The sequence below is a fragment of the Setaria viridis genome, chromosome 3 (assembly GCF_005286985.2).
Source record: "Setaria viridis chromosome 3, Setaria_viridis_v4.0, whole genome shotgun sequence".
Classification (NCBI taxonomy): Eukaryota; Viridiplantae; Streptophyta; class Magnoliopsida; order Poales; family Poaceae; genus Setaria; species Setaria viridis.
This window is the reverse complement of record NC_048265.2, coordinates 23,874,972-23,897,724: the sequence shown is the minus strand read 5'-3', so window position 1 is coordinate 23,897,724 and position 22,753 is coordinate 23,874,972. Positions and strand designations below refer to the sequence as shown.

Here is a 22,753-nt window from a genome sequence, read left to right as displayed (position 1 = left end):
AGACAAACTAATAATAATTACTTGATTGTTACGTGCAATGGTTTAACGGATATAGGAAAGGAGTATGTTTTGCATATTGAGGTTGAATAGAAACTGAACTCGTGGAATCCCCTACTCGATTTTGTGCCTAACGGATTGACATGAGCCCTGGAACCTAGCATGCTGTTCTTCCGCAAGAAAGCCAATATTTTCATTCGCTTCACAATGTTTCCGTGTCATGAAGAACAGAAGAAGTGCATTTTTTTCTAAAATATGCAAACAGACTGCATAATTTAGCTTCAGGACATAATTGCACAATATTTTTTGAAGCTTAAACTGAGACTATTATTGAGGTAACATCAAAGGCTTGGACCATGGCCGTAAAGATTCTTATTAAACTTCACCATGTATGTTTCAGATCAAGATTCAGGTAAAAATTTAAAATCAGCCCCGACGAGCAAGAAACTAAGATGTGTAATTGCAGAAGCACCTTGGTAAACATCCCAGAACATCTGCGTGAGCTGCTGGCCATATTCACAAAAAATAATGGCAAATTTGCCCCCAAGCAATCCTAAGGAATTATTTGGATTTTGGATCCCTTAAAAACTAATTATTACGTATGATATGACTTGGCACGATCTTCCAAATTACACTATGATCATTCATTTATCTTAATTTATATTGTTTATCTTTATAAATTTATGATCATTGTAGAGTATATTTGAATTGTAGAGTATATTTGATTGCGAATCCAACCGTATAATGTTTACACTATAAAAATATAAAATTGATAGTTAAATTATTGATAAAAATTGTAAAGTTTCAATTTTGATATGCATGCCCTTTACAAATAAAAATGGAGGGGGTAGCTTGTAAAAAATAGCTGAGCCTAAGTTTCACGTGTAGCGGTGGAAGGGATTCAAGTGAGCGGTGATGGAATGTGATAACAGCATATACAAAACACAGCATATTATTACAACAATTAAATAGAATGTCCTAAAACATGACGAGTACATCCCTACTCTTATATGCACAATTCCACTCCACGGACATTGTCCTGTTTTATTTGGCATGGAAATTTGGAATACAACGACCTTCCTCCTCCCCTACTCTCTTGTTACACTATGGGCATGTAGGGAGATAAACATGCATACATACATGCATATTATGCCATGTGTACATACATGAACCTAGATGGACCATCTGTTTGGCCATGAAGGTCTGCTAGCAGCAGCAGCAGCAGAAGCAACATTGAGAAAGTGCAGACTGTTCCCTTTCTTGTGCTCGTTGACTATATTGTGCAGTGTAGCTGCTATCAAAGGAAGATGATCTCCTTTACAAGTCATCATCATCAAATATTGTCGAGAGCACAAGCCCACGGACAAATTTGCTCCTTTGAGCCCTCTCCTTCTGATCCTTCTCCGACAGGGATGGTTCAGCTCTGTAGATTCACCACCACACCAATTTAATCAAAGATTAGACACTGAAGTGAATATGGTAACCACATCATTCTGTAATGTTCAAGATTTTGTTCAGCACACAAGTTTCAGATGGCCGTTTACAACTAGCATTGAGAAATTAAGAAATACATGCAAGCAGACAAACAAAATCAAGGTTTGTTCATTTCATAGGCCTACAAGCAGATGCAAAAGAAGGGCATTCTGGGATGCAATCATGCATGCATGTCATGTAGATATCCACAGCATTGGTTAGCACTAAATGAAAATGTAAAAAATAAGCCCAGAAAGCAAAATCAGTCATCATTCCAACATGAATATAATTATAGCTTCTGGTAAAAGCACAAAGCCATAAGGACCACGACATCAACCATCAATCTATGGACCCTTATGACATATTCAAAGTGCAACTTTTTCAACCTATTTCTTTGAACGGTGGCACATTGCAAATAGACCTAAGAATGATGACAATCAGCATAAAGTACATCTTAGCATCACAAAGGGGGTACAATGACCAATATATCCATGAAGGATGAATTATGAACGTATTAAGAAAAATAGCAAATTGAAATGATTAGTATGGAAGATGTATTAAGAAAAATAACAAATTGAAATGATTAGTATGAAAGCTGTGATTTTAACATTGCACAACACAAGTTTTGTCAATAAGGATCATGCACAAACACAAAAAAAAATGAAAATTGAACATAACATGAAAAACTATGAACTATTATCCACTGACCAGATACAATGGTATCGTGGCAAAGAGGGAGCTGAATGAGGCGGCAGAAAGAACAAGCTTGAGGTGACATACCTCTCTACAGTCTTTTCATCTGGGAATTTATTTAGCAAAAAGTTATTGTCAGATGAGTTGGAATGTAAATCTTTGGATGGTTCAGCCACAGGCAAACTACAAATTAAAGATGACAAAAATGGGTCTGGTGCTGCAGCAGGAGGATTGGATACATAGGATGATCCACCGAGAAATGACTGCAAACTGCCATCTCTCCAGTCCTTTCTCAACAAAGATAGCAAAGAATGGGACCCTGAAGATATTTTTCGGACTCTGCGCCTGCGTTGCATGTATTATTCGCTAAGGAAATCAATGTGTAAATTGTGTTCCCAGCAAGCCTATATATCTTCAACTGTAGCACAATGCGAAAATGTAGAAATGCATGTAAAGACATCAGCAGAAGCAGAAGCATAGTAAAAAAAGGATATCTTGAAATAACTCCCGTGCTGCATAGTCAAGTGTCCTATCAAGTCCATCCCAACCCTTGTAGCACAGATGGGACATACCTGAAAGAGCATTTAAGCAAACTCCGTGAGTATTTGCTGTTTAAATTCATTGTGTAGGGTGCTTCTAGTTGTGAAGGAAGGTTAAAGAGCTATCCCGCCTTAAAAACTACTCCCTCCATCCCAAATTACTATTCGTTTTGGCTTTTCTAGATACATAACTTTTGATATGTATCTAGACATAGTATACATCTAGGTGGTGCATATCAAAAGCTATGTACCTAGAAAAGCCAAAACGAATAGTAATTTGGGACGGAGGGAGTAATAAAGTAATAAAAGAAGCAATCAAACTGGAATACTTCCCTAACTAGTATGCATTATTACTCTTAAAATAGCTACCACTTTTCAGATGGCTCTGTAGAACTTTGCAAGAATCTAGATAGTTCACTTGATAGACTCCAAGTAACCCAGCATTGTACCCCCTTCAAAATAGCCATGGTTCCAGGTGAGCACTCACACTTTCGAACCGGTTTCAACCCATGTAAACTTCCAAAAGGAAAAATGTCCAATGGAGTTTGAGCACCAGGAATCACAATGTTAAATGTCAAAACAGAAATCTTCAAGAATATGAGTGCATTGCTTGAAATTTACATATTCAATCTTCTGAACAGAGAAACATTGAACAAAGTACAGATTCATCACAAGGAAAAGAAAGAGTAGCAAAAGAAAAACAATAGATGGGAGACAGCAATGAGTCTAGCAGAAGTGATAAAGGCAAAAATGACAACACGCCAAACTTTTCTTCAAGTTTCAACAAGCAGAGACAGGCAATTGGGCTGGCATCCAAAAATAAACTCTGGATGGTACAATAGACCGAATGAACTATATGTCTTACTGCAAGGAATGGTAATGACTCTCATGTACTAGCAACATTGAAGAAATGATGTGGGATCTATGTCAATCACGTTTTGTGCTGGTTAACCATGGTTTAGTTTTGCACTTCTGGTAGAATAAGCAAACCTGTTTCTACAAGTACCGAAAACAATCCAACTAAAGCTTGGGAGAAATGGTAAGAACCCAAACGCTGACGTATGCGTTCACAGCTCCAAGATATGTGAGGTAAACATTTGCCCACTGAGGCTTGATTGAATTGGGCTAGAGGCCCAACAGCATCTGGATGAAAAACCAATGCTCAAGGCTTTCCTGCTTCTAAATTGATTGGCCACTTAGCACCTAATATATTGACAAAACATTTACATTACCAAGAGCATGGTTCTGCAGGGTATGCAATATGTAATCCTACATCTTCAGAATCATGTTTCCCAAACAGATATTTTTACACTCTTAAGGAGCAGAAAGTTGTATCAAAGTCAAGATGGATGGACAATGTTACGTTAGCTGTTCTATAAATCTATTCAATAACTAACAGACATTCATTCATAACAAACATACCAATCACAGGAGTAATTACCAAGTCACAGTTTTACAAAACAGTCTTATTGACCAGAGCATGCATCTGCTGCGAAGAAAAATAGTAGAGCCTCTCCAACCTAAAACCTACAAAATCGTAGAACCCCCCCCCCCCCCAAAAAAAAAAAGGAAAAAGGGGGGGAAAAGTATCTAGACGTTTAGACGCCAACATGGGTGCTGCACATCAACAGAAACAGAGAGACTATGGATAAATGAGGAAGCTATTCACATTTTAAAACATCAAGAATAATAACAGATTTCCTACTCCATTGGTTGATTTCCAAGAAATGGCAGACCATAAACAATAAATGTACCTGGATAACAAGAAATGCTAACACCTAAGCCAACCCAAAAGAGAAAAGTTCAGCTAACCCATATGATAAAACCCTCCCGGTGCAGCCCAAAACCAAAACCAGCCTCTTTTCCAACAAACACAATCATTGAGAATACCTTTTCTCCAATCCAGCAAGAAACCCACCAACCTAAACCCCCATAAAGTAAACCCATCCCACAATTCCAATCAACGATGTTCTTAAGAGCTGACACCTGTTTGCTCCAATCTATGACAACCCATTCACAAAACCACAGCACCCACAGAAAGAATTTATATGTTTATTTATTTCCATCCAAAATACCTCCAGAAAAAAGAAGGGACAAAGAATCTCCCAGCACAGCATCCCTTCTTTCTAGTATTTCAGCAGGCAATAAACGTATTCCGCACTGGACACGACAAACCTAGGTATATTTCCAGGCACTCTAAGCTGCAGTCCTTGTAATCATCATAATTGTGAATTGCCAACATCTAAGGCACAACCCCACGATGTAAGCACCCCCACCAAAAGGGCAAAAAACGCATGCCTAGAAATGCATATTACCACCAATCTCAGGTATCAGCAATTATCAAAAAAATCTCAGGTATCAGCAGAAAAGAGTTAGGACAAGATGGAATAAAAAGCAACGCACCCCGCTCTTGGCCTCGACGGCGTGCTCGTCGTCGATGTGGCAGCAGAGGCTGACGAAGTCGAAGTCCTCGCCGCAGAATGGGCAGTTGTAGAGCTCCGCCCCGCCGCGCGGGTCCACGGCCTCGTCCCCGCCGGCGTCCGCGTCGTTGAGCCCCATGTACAGATCTGCGCGAAGCAACCAGCGGCGCCCACAGCCACCACGCATCAAAAAAGAACCCCCCGCGTCAGACGGAATCAGAACGAACCAGAAATGGAGTAAAAAACCGATCGGCCGGCGGGCGTACCATAGCGCGCCTGCAGGCGCCTCACGGCGGCAGCGGCGGCAGCGGCGGAAGAAGACGAGGACGAGGAGTGGCCCCAGTCGTCGGCGGCGTCCATGGCGGGCGGTCGAAATCGAACGAAACCCTAGCCCCGGAGGAGGATTCCCTCTTCTATTCTATCCTTGCCGGCCTCCTCCTCCCCGCTTTTGAGGGCGGTGGTCGTGATGATCTTTTCCGTCGGTTTCTGGGCCTCTTTTTTCTTCCACTGCTCCTGTGCGCCTCCCTGTCTGTCTCTCTCTCAACGGCCGTGCGTGTGCGCGTGTGGTGGTGTTGGCTTGTGGCGCGGCGAGTGATGAGCAAATGATGCTGGCAAGGCAAGCGTGGGGGAAGAGGAAAGCTGGGGAAGGAGGTGGTTGGGAAATGGTAACAGGACAGGCGAGGTTGAGCCGTGGAGCGTGGACGGACCTGGCGCACCGCGCACGGTTAGCCGTAGGGCTGGGCACGGTATGGTTTGGTGGGCCATTGCGACGGAGCCGCGGAGGAGGAGGAGAAGGGTGCGGCTAGCTGTCGCAGAGGGCGACAGATCCGCGGTTTATCACCTCAAGAGTACATGTGGCTACATGCCAACTTAGTTATTTGGGTTGTTCGTAGTGATATATCGAAACGTGCTTAGCATTTAAGATCAGAGAGAAGGAGAGACTACATGCATGCAACATCACACGTGTACATGCAAATTCGAAACTAAAAAATTATAAATCATAATCCGAGCATCCAAATTAAATTTCGATTTCATATTGCATATTCAGAATAAGATCACACTCGACTATATTTTGATAATATTTTTAAAATCACATTTTTTTAATACAAGATAATTAATTTTGACCATTGCGAACACATGTTTCAACACCAAGAACAAAATATTAAACATGATAAATAAATAATAATATACTGCGAACAAAAGGTTGAACGTTGCGAACAAATAAATTGACATCGCTGAACAACTTATTTTGCAAAATGAATAAATTATTCTTGGAGAAGAATAAATATGTACAGATGATAAACAATACTATTGAAAAGCGAACAAATTATTCTCTGAAGGTGAACAAATTATCTCTTGAAGATGAACAAAATATGTACATATGACGAACAAGTTAGTATGTAAAAGTAATAAATCAGTTTGCATCACCAACTAATCTATGAAGTAGTACTATTATGGGAAAACCTATAACCTCCAATTATATACGAAAATAATGATGGATGATATGAATTAAAAATATAAATTATAATTTAAGAAAAAATATCCAAATTAGTTAAAAAACAAAGTAATAAAAATAAATAAATTGATATGCATAAATAAAGAATAGAACCACGGTAAAATATAAGAATGAAAATGAAACAGAATGGAGAAAAAAATGGAAAAAAAAAGTAAACGCATGAAAGAAAGCGAAACAGTAAAAAGAAAAAAACGGAAGGAAAAAAATTAACGCAAGTAACGACGGGAAAAACAAACGAAAGAAAACACGGAAGAAAAATAAAGCAAAACAACGAAAGGAAAAAAACGAAAAAGAAAACATGAAAACCGAAATCAGAAAAAAGAATCACGACCGTCCATGACGCACACACAGATCTAGGTAGAAGCTAGTGGTTGGACCAATTAAAACAAAGCTCTAGGCTACGGAAGTCTAACGGAGCCAAAATAATTGCAGGAGCTCCCGAGCAATCATACAAGTGGACCTTCTACGCATGCGAATTAAATATGTTGTTGGGCCGATTGATGCGGCCTATCCGTCGTCCTTGAGGCGACAAACGGTTATAGTCGTACGCGGAGGAGAAGGGCTGATTGTTGAGAAGTGGTTGACTGGTTGTGGCCCAGGCCCATTCACACCTGCGGAGTTCTCTTCTAATCCAGCTGCTGCCTAAATGGGCCATAGAAATTCAGACTCCATTCAGATGTTTAACGCTTTTGCGGCCGCGAACGTCAGATGTCGCATATGCGACAGGGAATGACCGTCGCCTACGCGCGACCTATAGCAGCTAACAGGCGAGCTTCACATGTCAGCACCTCCATCTCCCATTTCTTCATCTTCCCGCTGCTGTGCCCCCGCCATTCTTGCTGCACCGTCGAAAGGTTAGGGTTCAGGATTCTGGAGCTTCTGGTTCTGGATTGTCGATCGCGAGACCGTCTTTGGTGTGGCCAGGATATAGAGGAGGTCGGCAGCGGGTAGGTAGCGGGCGGTGGTGGCGGGTTGTGGGCGGGACTTCGCGGGTCGTGGAAGACAACCGGTAGCATGTGGAGGTGGTGGGGGAGTCACGGCGAGCTCCCGAGCAAAGTCAGGTTAGGGTGGCTGCGGATTCGGTGGCGTGAGTCACCGGAGACGGTTGAGGACGGCGGCGCGGGGAAGAGCAGAGGAGAGGGGGCGCGGCGGTGATTGAGGGACGTGACCGGTGGTAGCGGATGCGGCAGCAGTAATCGCCAAAGTCGGAGGACAAAGCATGGCCCCGCGCATTCCTAGGTGCCATCACTAAAGGTGACATCAGCAATTTTATCGCCTTAAGTGACAAATAGCCTGAGCTTACGTGCTATTCTTTCCGCTCCACAAATGGCTGCAGGCTTGGTCGTTCCCACCGTCATCACCTTCTTCATTAAAGGCCGTGCTGCTGATGGTTCTCAAATGACATGTGAATATATCTAGGTTCGAGTCAACGTGGCAATAGAGGCTCTAGCAAGGTAAGTAGCACGTCTAATATTGTTTTTTTTTTGGTTACAGATGGCAGCATTGGCATACAAGAAAAAACAGAAATGAGGGAAATAGCACGGTAAGGTAAAGGGGGTCAAAATTGTTGAATTTGTTACTCATAGTAGAGCCGAAGATAGCATTCGATGAGCATGAAGAGATAAGCTGTGAAATTCAGCTCCAACAAAAGCTGTCAAAACTGCCGAACGACAATTTACAACTTTTTTTTCCTGGTAGAGAGCCCTCCAACATCCGGATCTCGGGAGCCATGATGTGTTTTCCTGGTGAGCGTTTTTGTGCCCATCATCATCACCGCCGATCCATCATAATTAAAGCCTACGCGCGTCATTCTCAGAGGATGTTTGGTTCTTTAGAACCTCTTAAAATTTCTGAGTATTAAACATAGACTAATTATAAAACTAATTGTACAGATGGAAACTAATTTGCAAGACGAATCTATTAAACCTAATTAGTTCATGATTTGACAATATAGTACTACAGTAAATATGTGCTAATAATTGATTAATTAGGTTTAATAGATTCGTCTCGTGAATTAGCCTCCATCTATGTAATTAGTTTTATAATTACCTTAACCTTCGAATATTCGATGTGACATGAATTTTAACCGGAACTAAAGATCCAAACACCCCCGTGCTATAATTGTTAGACTACCAGTGCTGCTGCACCAGTCCCCGCATCATTCCAAGTTTAACGTGCAGGGGCATCAAAGCGGAAGCGCAGCATGATCCTGACGCTATCCCGAAACTGACGGGGAACCTCGCGAAAGCGACCCGCCCTCGCCGCCCGGGCGGTATTCCTCCGCTCGTCGCCGCCCGCACCACCCCCTGCCAAGTCCCGCTCCTCCTCCCCCAAAAGACCCGTGACGCGGCGTGGCCGACGCAACGCAAGCTCTCGTCTTGCTGCTGCCCGGCCAGGCGGCCATGCCCGGGCAATGCGCGCTGCGTCCCGTCGCCATCCGGCGCCGCGCGGGCCTTACGTGGCAGCCGGCGGCGATGGCGACCGCCGCGCGCCCCCACGGCGCAGTAAACGCGCCGCCTGCGCGCGGATTTAATTAGGTGATATGGCGGATTGGCGGCAGCAGAGCTAGTGTTGGTTGGCGCCATGGCCTATGGGGGTGGATGGATGGGCACTTTGGTAGCTAGCGATGTCCCATGATGGTGATGGCGGGCGCCGGCCGGGCAATACGGGCGCCGCATCGGCGCATCTGCAAATTGTCCCATGGGGAGGGTGCCGACGAGACGTGGACGTGGCAAGGCGTGGCACCACCAAAGATCGCATCATCACGCTCGCGACTGCGAGTGTGCCGGTAGAACTCTCTTCGGAGATGAAGAACTTGCGCTAGCGATTATAATACTAGTTTGTAGTTTAAATTTGAGATTCACTGGGACGTGATTTTTTTAATTTCTTTTTCGATCCTTAATTGTGTTCAAAGAGGTAGCTACTGCTACAAGCAGAGCGGATGATAAGCAGCCGGCTGCGTAGGATGATCGGGAGTGCAACCAAAACGGCACCCAACTTGACGTGCCAAATCCCAACGAATTTTATTCTGCCTGTCGCCATTCTGAAAATATACTACTTGCTAGTAGTGCCGAAGAAGCATCACGCCTTACGTGGGAAGCTGGAGTTCGGTTGACCTGCACCTACTGGTACACAATCATTCACTAGCCGTCAGTCGCATACCATACTCACATGGAGGGAAACGAATACAGCGAGCCATTCATCTAGCCAAGAAACAAATAAACAAAATGAAGGGCTGCTAGTGTGTCAATTCTCTGTACGTTATTGGCCATCGTACTGAAAGTATATGATGGTGTAAATGTAAGCTATGTGTGGTCTGCAGTCTGCACTGTTCGGTCTCTGTTTTGTACGTGTTCACTGTAATTCTGTTCAATTTGAAAGAATTTGCAAACCCCCTATGAAGAGACGACATTCATTGAAAGGTTTCTTCCAGATTGTAGTGAAATTCACAGGTTCAACTTCAAAGCGTGTGGTGAACTGGTGCGACCGTGCGAGTGCCACTCCAAGTAGTACGAACTTGAGAGCAATAGAATTTCCATTTTAACATACAAGTTCATGCGCTATATATGTAACAAAAGGAAATTCTAGCATACACGAGTCTTGCATGAGGCAAGAACAAGAAGCGTAGAGGAGCGCGACGAGCTCCTGCACTCCCATCGGCATCGCCGCCGGGTCCGGCAGATCATCAGACCACCGCGGGCAGCCGGGCGGCTGCGACCACCGGCGCGGCCTCCCCGCGCGCGAGGATGGCCCGGTAGATCTCGACGAGCGCCTTCTCGTCGTAATCCCCGGTGAGCGGCCGCGGCCGCGCGAAGGGGTCGGCCGCCGTGCAGTAAGGCCCGGCGGCGCCGTAGCCGGCGACGGCGGCGGAGGACGCGAGCCGGAGCATGGCGTTCACGTAGGTGTCGCGGAGCCGCGCCAGCAACCGCCGCGGCGAGAGCGCGCGGAGGAGGCGCCGACCGACGACGCCCGCCCGCCGGCGCACGCGCCACCCGCGCCGGCGCCTGGCCTGCTCCGGCTGCGGCACAGCTCCGGAGCCCCCGCCGAGCTCGGCGGTGGGGAGGCGCGGCCGGCGCTGCGCCGCGGCGGCGTCCAGGCGGTCGTAACCGCGGCGCTTCCAGTAGCCCTTGATGCCGCCCTTGTAGGTGGCGCCGCCGGCGGCGCTCGGCATGGCTGGCTGGCCGCGCGCGCTGGTTCTTGGTTTCTTGCTGGAGAGAGGTTGTTGGCCTGGAGGCTCAAGGTGGCCGCCGAGCTCTCAGTGCAGCGGAGAAATGGTTGGGGTGGTGAGGGAGGGAAGGCGTAGCGCAGCTGCAACTTATATCAGTGTCAAGTGTGCGACGTGATCAATAATGGAGTAAAATAAGCAGGGTTTACGCTTCGTTGGCTTTGAATTTCGGTATTACACACACCACAAAATATAGTCCTTGACTTTTTACTGATTCTCTGGGTCTTTGGCAATTGTTTTTGGCACCGTTTTGATATAGTCACAGTTTGCCAACGTACCAAACGAACTTTCTTGGCGTGAGGAAATGCAAAGCCGCCCAAAGAGTGCCTACCTAATTCGTGCAACCTCCTTTAATTGTGCAAAGGGTGTGTCCATGATGAGCTTCGTTGTCCTTAATGTGATGAGTGGATAGATCATGATTGTTGGCACTCGGTAACGTTTGCAAACACCTAGTTGGGCAGCTTGGTTTTATATATGGTGCTGAATGGGTTTAGGATAGTATAGAACAGTGCATCCTATTTAATTTATTTCCATTCTGTTTATTTTTATAACATCCAAAATGCTGACGTGCAATTCTTCTAGTAGGTCGCAGCCGTAACCATGCTAGCTCTACGACAAACAGAACCGCATTTGACTAACAAGTGCATAGATGCTTTCAAAGTTTGCTTGGAATCTTAGAGCTCGTTTGGGATTCGGTTTTGCAACTGTAAGCGGAACCGAAGTCGCGGGGAGTCTTTTTTTTTTTTTGGATTTCACCTCCTTTCCAGTTCATTTTGAGATCTCAGTATCTGTCCCGACTTCGCGCTATAGTAACATACAGTGCTAAATAATGCGCGTTAGTCGAAGCCCCTTTGACCTAAGCCGTGCCAAAGGGGATCTTAGTTGCTTTACACGATAAGTTAGCTAACAGAGAAGCTTATGCCGGAATAGTTCATGGTCATCCTTTGAATGACACGGGGATAATGGGCCATTTGTTTTGACTATGTTAAGTGGCTTAGGACATCTTCAATACTCGAATACTCTACGGTATGCTTAGAAGTAGATTTCTTCCTTCACTGCCACGGGTAGAATTTTTAGTGCAAATCATCTCTTCGACAGAAACGTGAAACCCCTCCGAAAAACATACTTAGAAGTTTTCAAAAAATATGGAGACTATGCACATCCCATCCATATATATACTTTGTCTCAAAGTTGAGATACAAACTCGTTTGTAAAATTTAATATGAAAATAACAAATTTCATACGCATTTGTACTACAATACAAATGCCCAAGAATTTTGTCTTATAGTGCACATACACATGAAATTTGTCATTTTTGTATGATTTTTTATGAATTGAGTTTGCATCTCAACTTTTACAACAAAATAATCTTTCTGCTATTCATTTTGGCTTCTCTAAGTGCATAGTTTTTATATACACCTATACTACGTTTAGATACAAAGTAAAAGTTATGTTTATAGAAAAGCCAAAACGAATAGTAATTTGGAACTATGGAGGGAGTACATATGCAAATGCACTATGGATGTGCATCATTGATTGATGATTCGCACATTATTTTTGCTTAATGAAGCATCGGTTATTAAGGGCCTGTTTGGATCCAAGGGCTAAATTTTAGCTCTGCACTTTTAGTCCAAAATTTAGCTTTTGGGATCCAAACAGGTGGGCAAAAAGTGTAGAATAGCTAAAGTTTGGACTAAAAACTTTAGCCCCCAAAGAGGCCCTAAAAGGGGCTAAAAGTGCTCCTCCCCACCAATTTCCACACCCTGCCCCCTTCCTCTCTCCTCTCCGCGTGGTCCCCCCTCCCGCACCCCTCCCTCTCCTTCGCCTCCAACTTCCGTCGCCTCCAACCAGCCTGCCTGAAGCGTCCCCACATAAGTAGAGACTAAATGTGATACAAATATCAGTCCCAGGAGGCTGATAGCACATTTATTCGATAGATAATTCAGTTACCGTACAACTCCCGAGGGAGCGGGCGTGAAAGCCACGCAGCGATAAACAGTAAATAAATAACGGCGGCTAACCAAGCGACTGCCAAAAGACAGCACTCGGGACTACACGGCAGCAGCAGCATCTTGGGTAGGCCAATGCCACAGGCAGCGTTGGGTGCGGACACAACCTCTACTCAAGGTCTTCGGCGACGAAGTCCGGGTCTTCCTCTGTAGAACCGAAGCAAGGGTGAGTACAAACGTACTCAACAAGTCCAACCCCATCCACAGAGGGGGATACAAGCAAGTTTATGCACAGGTTACGACAAGGATAGGCTAGAGTTTATTTGCAGTAAAGCTAAATTTTCAACATATGCAAGGGTTTGTTTTCGAAAGGGTTTTTGTAAAGCTTTCCTCTAGTGCCCGAACATTGAGTGGGGTTGATCCTACACAAAGGATCCAAGTCTTTATCGCTATCGGACCCCCCGTCCGCCATAGCGCACGGCACAACTGCCGGAATCTTCCAAAATCCCACGCTCACACACCCACGCACGCGTGACATTCTTGCCCAAGAACTAGTTATGTGACCAAGCTAACTCGTCCAATGCCGTGGACATGGCTACCCGGATAGGTTTTAACTCTGCAGAGGTTGTACACTTTTCCCACAAGTAGGGTACCGCAGTACGATCACCGTAGTGTCGGCGCGGATCCTAACAAAGCCATTACCCACCTTAGCTAAGACTGACTAGCCCTCACGGAAGCACCCAAGGGGTTCACGGCTCATTCATGAGACCGTAACCGGGACCTAAGTCACCCAGATCTTACTCCTTTTTCATGGGCTCCCGTTGCTCACCAGCACCCCTGAGGACTAACAATTCAGCTAGTGGGATTTATGCTAAGCCGTTGCCCATACAACGGTCGAGTGGTTGCACGATGGTGGAATTAGGCAAGATGACACATCAACTCGGTCCTTAATTATGACAAGATGGATATCTCCCGACCTTGCTCAACCACCAAGGTACGAGCACAACAACCTGGCATCCCACACAAGGAATACCCATCCATCCTGTCTACACATCCTTTTCCCCTGAACCCGAAAAGCCATTTCTCTCACTTGTACACACACACCCGTTTATTTTCCGAAAACACCATGGTAATAATGATTGCAGTTGGGTAACAAATTCCTAAGCGTTCTAGCAGTGGTTATCATCTAGACAGAGCAAGTCGTATGTAGAGACAACCATAGGATAACAAGGAATGTTCATAACAATCAAGGGGTGGCTATCCAACCATGTCTGGCGATGAAATAATATGCATTTTGTAAAATGGGCCAGTAGGTTGTGTTTGAAAAACTAGGTATTAAGTATGCATCAAAGGGTGAGATTGGACTTGCCGTCTTCAAAGCCTTCCGGGAGTTCCGGCTCGCGGTACTGGTCCTCGGGCTCGGGCTCGCGGTCAAACTCCTCCTCGGGCTCCTCCTCGGGCAAACCGCGATCTACGACACACACAAACAGACACACAAATAAATAAAACAAAGATCGGTTTTTAACCGTGAGCTCCGAACGGAAAACGTGAACGGAAAATAGGTAGAAGGATTATTTTCGGGAAATTTGGATATGGATCGGCGAAAGTATTCCAGAGGATGACGTGGTGAAATTTGGGCTTAATTGGAGGAAGTTTGGCGCATGGAATGACGGGTTAAACATGAATTAGGGGCTTAAACGGAGGTTTAGGACTAATTTATAATAAACCAGGGACCTATTTGCAAATACTTTCGGGGGTGGAGGGGCTTATCTGTGAAAATGCTATGAGAGTGGTGGGAGGACTATTTTGCGAATAGTGGATTTCAGGGGGTTAGATTGGAATTTGGCTTTCTTCTTCCTTTAGTGCGCACAGTACACAGGGGGAGAGAGAGGGAGGGGCACGGCCGGGCCTAGGGGCGGCGGCTTAGGGTCGCCGGCGGCGAGGGGAGGCGGCGGGAGAAGGTGGAGGGGTTCGTGGAGGCCCCATTTTGCTACTCACCTTGGGGATTTGGGTAGGGAAGGGGGTGCGGCCGGTGGTGGGTCTCGGCGGCGGCGGCGGCGGCTCGGGTGGCGGAGGCAGGGGAAGCGGGGAGTGGTGGTGTTGGCGGATGGAGAGTGGGGAGGGTCGGGCGGCTTTTATAAGCGGCGGGGAGGGCGCCGGCGGTGGCGTGCGGGGCCGGGACGCGGCGTGGCGGGCACGCTCGCGGGTCGGCCGGGACCGGCAACTGCGCCGGCGGTGGCGACGCGCAGCGCGCCGGCTGGGGCCGGGCGGACCGGCGCGACGCGCCGGGCGCGGGCGCAGCTGGGTCCGGGCGAGCGCGGGGTCGGGCGCTAGGCGCCGGGGCGGAGTGGCCGGCGGGGCCGGTCCGGGCGGAGGTGACCGGCGGAGTGGCCGGCGGGGCCCAAGGCGGCCGGGCGGCGTGGCGCCAGGGGGGTGCGGGTGCCGGCGGAAATTAATGGTGCCAGGGAGGGGCCGGTCTGGTGGTGGAGGTGACGCCGGCCGGGAGGAGTAGCGCCAGTAACCAGGAAGAAGAAAGAGAAAGGAAAGAGAAGAAGGAAGGAGAAGGAAGGAAGAAGGAAGAGAAAAGAAGAAGGAAGGAAAAAGAAAAGGAAAAAAGGGGGAGGGAAAAGAGAAAGAAAAAGGGAGAGACCGGCGGCGATTGTGGCACGCGGTCGGAGCACGCGCGCGGCGAGATTTACGGGCACAGATAAAAGGTAGGGGTCGGCATGGGTACCGGGACGGCGAAATCGCCGGGAAGATTTCCGATTTCCGGGAGCTCAGTGGTAAAAAGATTTTAAAGACGGTTTTTAACGGGTGATTTTAGTTGGTAATTTTTGCGGATGTTACAAACCTACCCCACTTAAATTGAATCTCGTCCTCGAGATTCGACTGAGTCCTGAAGAGATGGGGAAATTCCTTCTTTAACGCGTCCTCGCGTTCCCACGTGGCCTCTTCTGCGCCATGCCTACTACATTGTACTTTGCAGATCCGAACTGCGGTATTCCTTGTCCTTCTGGTGACAGTGTCCAAAATCTTGACAGGCACTTCTTGATACCGAAGGTCCTTTTGTAAATCTATCGTCTCTACGGGTACTTGTTCCTCCGGTACTCTCAAGCATTTCCTTAGCTGAGAGACATGAAATACCGGGTGTATATCCGACATTTCTTCGGGCAGTTGGATACGGTATGCTACGGCTCCAACTCTCTTTAACACCTGGTATGGTCCAATATACCGAGGGGCTAGTTTTCCTTGTACTTGAAACCTTCGAGTGCCCCGAATCGGGGATACCTTGAGGTAGACAAAATCTCCCTCATTGAAGCACAATTCCCGTCTCCTCTTGTCCGAGTAGCTCTTCTGTCTGGACTGTGCTGCTTTTGGCTTCCCTCGGATTTCTGCCACACGGTCTTCTGCTTCCTTGATGAAAGCTGGTCCGACTAGGGAGCGTTCTCCAACTTCTGACCACATCAGAGGGGTCCGACACTTTCTACCATAAAGGGCCTCAAAGGGTGACATGCCTAGACTGGCTTGGTAACTATTGTTGTATGAGAACTCTGCATAGGGTAAACTTTGTTCCCAATCCTTTCCATAGGTGAGGACACACGCCCTCAACATATCTTCCATGATTTGATTTACCCGCTCTGTTTGGCCATCGGTCTGGGGGTGATAGGCTGAACTAAAATCCAGTTTGGTGCCCATGGCTTTATGCAAGCTCCTCCAAAATCTAGAGGTGAACTGAGTTCCTCTATCCGAGATGATCCTGCTAGGCACACCATGCAGCTTCACTATGTTGTCGACGTAGAGTCGAGCTAGCCTTTCTCCACCATAAGTGGTCCGTACGGGTAAATAGTGAGCAACTTTAGTGAGTCGGTCCACTATTACCCATATGGAGTCCTTTCCCTTTTGAGTTCTGGGCAAGCCTACTACAAAATCCATGCCGATCTCATCCCATTTCCAAACCGGGATAGGCAAGGGTTGCAGCAAGCCGGCTGGCTTTTGGTGCTCGGCCTTGACCCTTTGGCAAGTATCACAACGGGCGACAAACTGAGCTATGTCTGCCTTCATCCCATTCCACCAGTATTTCTGCTTTAAGTCCATATACATCTTGGTGGATCCGGGGTGAATGGAGTATGCCGAGTTATGGGCTTCATCCATGATGGTCTGCCGGAATTCTCCGTCCTTGGGGACACAAATTCTGTTCTTATACCACAAAGTTCCCTTGTCATCTACTCTGAAATCCGGGGCTTTATTTTCTCCGGTTTGCTTGCGGATTTTTACTATGTTCTGGTTTGAATTCTGGGCTTCTCAGATTTTATCCTCCAGGATGGGCTGCACACTTAGCCTGCGGCTAGTATTCTGGGGAATGACATGCATATTCAACCGGGCCATTTCCTCTTGTAGACTGGCATTCTTGGGTCCGGGCTGTCCATAGGACTTCCTGCTTAAGGCGTCAGCTACAACATTAGCTTTGCCGGGGTGGTAATGGGTTTCTAGGTTGTAGTCCTTTACCAGTTCTAACCACCTCCTTTGCCTTAAATTCAGATCGTGCTGGGTGAAAATGTACTTTAGGCTTTTATGGTCGGTGTAGATTTCACATTTGTTCCCAATCAGATAATGTCTCCAGATCTTGAGGGCATGCACTACGGCTGCAAACTCTAAGTCGTGTGTTGGGTAGTTCTGCTCGTGGGGCTTAAGTTGTCGGGAAGCATATGCCACAACCTTCCCGTCCTGCATGAGGACACATCCTAACCCCTGTCGGGATGCATCACAGTAGATGACGAAGTCTCGCTGGATATCTGGTAAGGTTAATACTGGGGCTATCGTCAATCTCTTCTTCACCTCTTGGAAACTCCGTTCACATGACTCGGTCCAGGTGAACTTCTTGTCCTTCCTGAGCAACTCCGTCATGGGCCGGGCTATCTTGGAGAATCCCTCAATAAACCTCCGATAATACCCAGCTAAACCCAGGAAACTCCTGATTTCACTAACATTGGTGGGTTGCTGCCAGTTAGAAACGGCTTCAACCTTTTCAGGATCAACTGCTACTCCTTCCGCGGTCAAGATATGACCAAGGAATGCCACTTTCTCCATCCAAAATTCGCACTTGCTGAATTTAGCATAGAGTCGGTGGGCTCTCAATTTTTCCAATACCACCCGTAAGTGTTGTTCATGCTCCTGAACACTCTTGGAGTAAATAAGTATGTCGTCAATAAAGACTACGACAAACTTATCTAACTCGTCCATAAACACCTTGTTCATGAGGTTCATGAAATAAGCAGGTGCATTGGTCAATCCAAAGGACATCACTGTAAACTCAAATTGACCATAATGGGTGACAAAGGCTGTCTTCGGGCTGTCGCTCTCCTTGATCTTGAGCTGATGGTACCCTGATCTCAGTTCTATCTTGGAGAAATACTTGGCTCCTTTCAGCTGGTCGAATAGGTCATCTATTCTGGGAAGGGGGTATTTGTTCTTAATGGTGACTTCATTTAGTGCGCGATAATCTACGCACATCCTCATACTCCCATCTTTCTTCTTGACAAAAAGTACAGGGGCTCCCCACGGGGATGAGCTAGGCCTGATGAAGCCACTCTGCTGCAATTCTCCCAACTGTTTCTTCAGTTCGGCTAACTCTGAGGCTGCCATTCTATAGGGTCTCTTGGCTATAGGGGAGGTTCCGGGGACGAGGTCAATTACGAACTCTATGTCTCTGTCAGGGGGCATTCCAGGTAGTTCCTCAGGAAAGGCGTCCGGGTATTCACTCACTACCGGGACCTCTTCTAAGGTCTTGGTCTCCAAGCTGAACACCATGGGATCTGGACCACTTCCTCGGGTGTGGCAGGTCACTTGCACACCATCCTGATTGGTCAGGTGCACTACCTTATCAGCACAACCTACATGACCGTCATGCAGGCTCAACCAGTCCATTCCAAGAATCACATCTATCCCCTTAGACTTAAGTACTACCAGATCCGCTAGAAATTTTACCCCACTTAAATTGATCCTTACCCGAGAACAACCTAGTCGACACTGAATGTCGGCTCCAGGGGTCCGGGTTAATAGGGGTAACTTTAGTAGTACTGTAGGTATATGGTGTTCTTCCACAAAACTTGAGGATATGAAGGAATGTGATGCTCCAGAATCAAAAAGTACTGTTGCCAAGACTGAGTTGACTAGAAACTCACCGAGTACCACGCCCTGAGCTTCGCGAGCCTCCTGCGCGCCGATGTGGTTGACGCGGGCTCGTCCGAATGATTGCTGGGGCGGCCTCATCTGCTGGCTGTTGTTGTTGTTGGGGTTGCCGCTGCTGCGGACTGGCACACGGTTGGCTCCTGACAATGCGGCCCTGGGCCTAGCTACTGAGTTGGACAAGGCTGATGCTGCTGGCTTGTTGGCATAGGGGCAGTTGGCGATGAAATGCCCCGGCTCCCTGCAGTTAAAGCATGCCCTACCATTGCCAGTGACTTGGCTGGCGCTGCTCTGTGGGGCCTTGATAGGGTTCTGGTTCCTGAATGGGGCAGCGGTCTGATGCGAGCCAGATGCTTGGGACTGGGTCCGATAATGCATGGGAGCTTGGGATCTGGGCAAGGGGTGACCGAAGCTCCCTGGCTTCTGGAATCGGTCCTGCTGGTGTGCCTTGCTCTCCAGGAACCGACGCTTGTTGTCCCTCCGCTCTTCTGCCTTGGCCCTCTCAGTCAAGATGGCCATGTTCATCAAGGTGTTGAAGTCGGGGTAGATCTGGGGAGTGAGTAGGGTCCTCAACTCCGCGTTCAAGCCTTTCTTGAACATGTCCTGCTTCTTCTCATCCTTGTCCACCTCCTCTGGAGCATAACGGGCCAGCTCCATGAACTGAAAGGTATACTCCTCCACAGATCGGTTGCCTTGACGGAGTTCACGGAACTCATCCGCCTTGCGCTTCATGGTGGCTGCGGGGATATGGTAGCGACGGAATTCCGTCACGAACTCATCCCAGGTGATAGTGGAGGCATCCTGGGCGGCCGAGCAGTAGTTCTCCCACCAAGCTAGGGCAGTCCCAGTGAGCTGGTGGGCAGCCAAGAGAACTTTGTCCCTGCCCTCACAACCAAATGGCTCCAGCTTCCTCTGGATGATGCGCAGCCAGTCATCCGCGTCCAGAGGGTTGACAGACCCGCCAAAAGTGGGTGGCTTGGTCCGGAGGAAGTCCGTCAACCTCTCATTCATGTTCTGCCCGCGGGGCTTCTGGCGAGTAACGGCGTTGGCTAGAGCTTCCAGCAGAAGGGTCTGGTTGTTCATCACTTGAACTAGATCAATAACCGGTGGGGGCGGTGGCTGCTGTGTTCCCACTTAGCTTTCTCCCCTTCCTTCTGGCTGGCTCACTTCCTGCTCCTCAGGAAGCGCTGCCGGAGGCGGTTCTTGCCTTTCTGGCTGCCTCTCTGCACTGGGGGTGGCATGGGCCTGACTTGGGGAAGTCCTGGTGGCACGCTTGGGCGGCATCTGCAGATTGAGTGAGACTTTATGAGAGTGCGATTTGGATTTTAGTGATCTTTAAAGTGGTTAATTCGTATTTTCGAAGAGATAGAATCCACCTCCTGTCGACAAACACACAGACTAACAAGCAACAAACACAAGCGACTTTATTTATTTTGCCACGGGGGGGAGGGGTACAACACTGCTGGGGTAAGGCCAAAACACGTACTACACGACCGGTTACAGCAACACAACTGGAGGGGTACAATTCTAAACTGCGGACCATGGAGGCTGCATTCCTTGGGCAACTCTGGCTGGGCATACTACTCACGGGGCGAGTCTTCTCCCTGGACTGAGTGGTCTTCTAATGGAAGGAGAAGGGCCAGCACCTCATCCTTCAGAGTCCCACCTGCTGGAGGGGTCTCGGGCACTACTCCATCCAACACCTCGGAGTTCCTTTCCGAAGGCGGTGGTGCCGGGGTGGCATCCGGGCTCTTCCGCTTACTGGGCCCTGGGGCAATGGGGATTCCTTAAAGGATCGGGGCCTCTTCGTCCTCGATGGCCACCATCCTTCTTCTGGCACGGATGGTGAGGTGGGCATCCTTCAGTTCCTTGGAGTGTCGATCCTCAGCTTCCTTGAGAGCCTCAACGGCAATGGCCTCGTTGCTTTGGGCGGCTGCGGCTCGAGCTTCGGCAGCGGCTAACTTCACCTGAAGCCTCCTCACCATAACCTCTGCGTCTTCGGCCCTACGAGTCTGCTGCTTCAACTTAGCAGCCTGCTCGTCGTAGAGCTCGTCCAAGGTGAGAAGGTAGGCAGCCATGTGCAGCACGGTGGGGTCATCCTCGCGCTGTCCACGTCCCTCCAAGGTTCTTACCTGGGCCAGCCAAACCGGGCGGTTCTTCTTGACAGGCGGGTAGAACCTCATCGGAGTGCGGCCAATGTGCCCCTCATAGATCTGGCACAGGAAACGGAGGGCCTTCCGGGCTGCCACTTGATAAGTATCCTTATGCCGGAAGCCGGTGGCAGTCACATTCCATGGCTGGATGTCCGGGTAGCGGCTACTCCGCCCGATGTAGATAATCATCTCACACCGAGGGGTCCCGCGGTCCTCGTACTCCCTGCTGGTGTACTCCGGACGATCATAAATCCCGAGGCAGTCCATGCAGGCGAACAGCAATCTGGGAAAACCAGGCTCCTCCAGGCAGTGGCTGTTGACCCATCCTTCCTCGGGCATCTGGAAAAGATCCGGGGCACAAATTAGTTTTACAATGGAGCAGAGGTAGGCAGAAATTTTGTAATTCTTTTGTTTTGGTCAAAAAGGGCTAATCCAGTCCTAAGGTCGCGTCCTACAGCCAACGACGGCTTTGATAAGTAGAGTTTAAATGTGATACAAATATCAGTCCCAGGAGGCTGATAGCACATTTATTCGACAGATAATTCAGTTACCGTACAACTCCCGAGGGAGCGGGCGTGAAAGCCACGCAGCGATAAACAGTAAATAAATAACGGCGGCTAACCAAGCGACTGCCAAAAGACAGCACTCGGGACTACACGGCAGCAGCAGCATCTTGGGTAGGCCAATGCCACAGGCAGCGTTGGGTGCGGACACAACCTCTACTCAAGGTCTTCGGCGACGAAGTCCGGGTCTTCCTCTGTAGCAACGAAGCAAGGGTGAGTACAAACGTACTCAACAAGTCCAACCCCATCCACAGAGGGGGATACAAGCAAGTTTATGCACAGGTTACGACAAGGATAGGCTAGAGTTTATTTGCAGTAAAGCTAAATTTTCAACATATGCAAGGGTTTGTTTTCGAAAGGGTTTTTGTAAAGCTTTCCTCTAGTGCCCGAACATTGAGTGGGGTTGATCCTACACAAAGGATCCAAGTCTTTATCGCTATCGGACCCCCCGTCCGCCATAGCGCACGGCACAACTGCCGGAATCTTCCAAAATCCCACGCTCACACACCCACGCACGCGTGACATTCTTGCCCAAGAACTAGTTATGTGACCAAGCTAACTCATCCAATGCCGTGGACACGGCTACCCGGATAGGTTTTAACTCTGCAGAGGTTGTACACTTTTCCCACAAGTAGGGTACCGCAGTACGATCACCGTAGTGTCGGCGCGGATCCTAACAAAGCCATTACCCACCTTAGCTAAGACTGACTAGCCCTCACGGAAGCACCCAAGGGGTTCACGGCTCATTCATGAGACCGTAACCGGGACCTAAGTCACCCAGATCTTACTCCTTTTTCATGGGCTCCCGTTGCTCACCAGCACCCCTGAGGACTAACAATTCAGCTAGTGGGATTTATGCTAAGCCGTTGCCCATACAACGGTCGAGTGGTTGCACGATGGTGGAATTAGGCAAGATGACACATCAACTCGGTCCTTAATTATGACAAGATGGATATCTCCCAACCTTGCTCAACCACCAAGGTACGAGCACAACAACCTGGCATCCCACACAAGGAATACCCATCCATCCTGTCTACAC

The 22,753-nt window shown here is 48.0% G+C and overlaps 2 protein-coding genes across 3 annotated transcripts; both read right to left on the bottom strand.

Moving 5' to 3' along the window:
• Positions 1 to 933: 933 nt before the first annotated feature.
• Positions 934 to 5,825, bottom strand: LOC117849749 (protein DEHYDRATION-INDUCED 19 homolog 2). Of its 2 annotated transcripts, none has more exons than XM_034731415.2 (5): positions 5,389 to 5,825; positions 5,106 to 5,269; positions 2,658 to 2,735; positions 2,179 to 2,519; positions 934 to 1,420 (listed from the first exon to the last, which is right to left on the bottom strand). In XM_034731415.2, coding segments are annotated over exons 1-5 (678 nt in total). In that variant the 5' UTR covers positions 5,483 to 5,825; the 3' UTR covers positions 934 to 1,419. The 2 variants fall into 2 exon arrangements, with proteins under 2 accessions (XP_034587306.1, XP_034587305.1); XM_034731414.2 differs by having other exon boundaries at positions 2,251 to 2,519; positions 5,389 to 5,824.
• Positions 5,826 to 10,021: 4,196 nt separating this feature from the next.
• Positions 10,022 to 11,308, bottom strand: LOC117848027 (uncharacterized). Its single transcript, XM_034729329.2, has one exon. The coding sequence runs from the start codon at positions 10,807 to 10,809 to the stop codon at positions 10,324 to 10,326; it is 486 nt and encodes a 161-aa protein (XP_034585220.1). The 5' UTR covers positions 10,810 to 11,308; the 3' UTR covers positions 10,022 to 10,323.
• Positions 11,309 to 22,753: the final 11,445 nt, after the last annotated feature.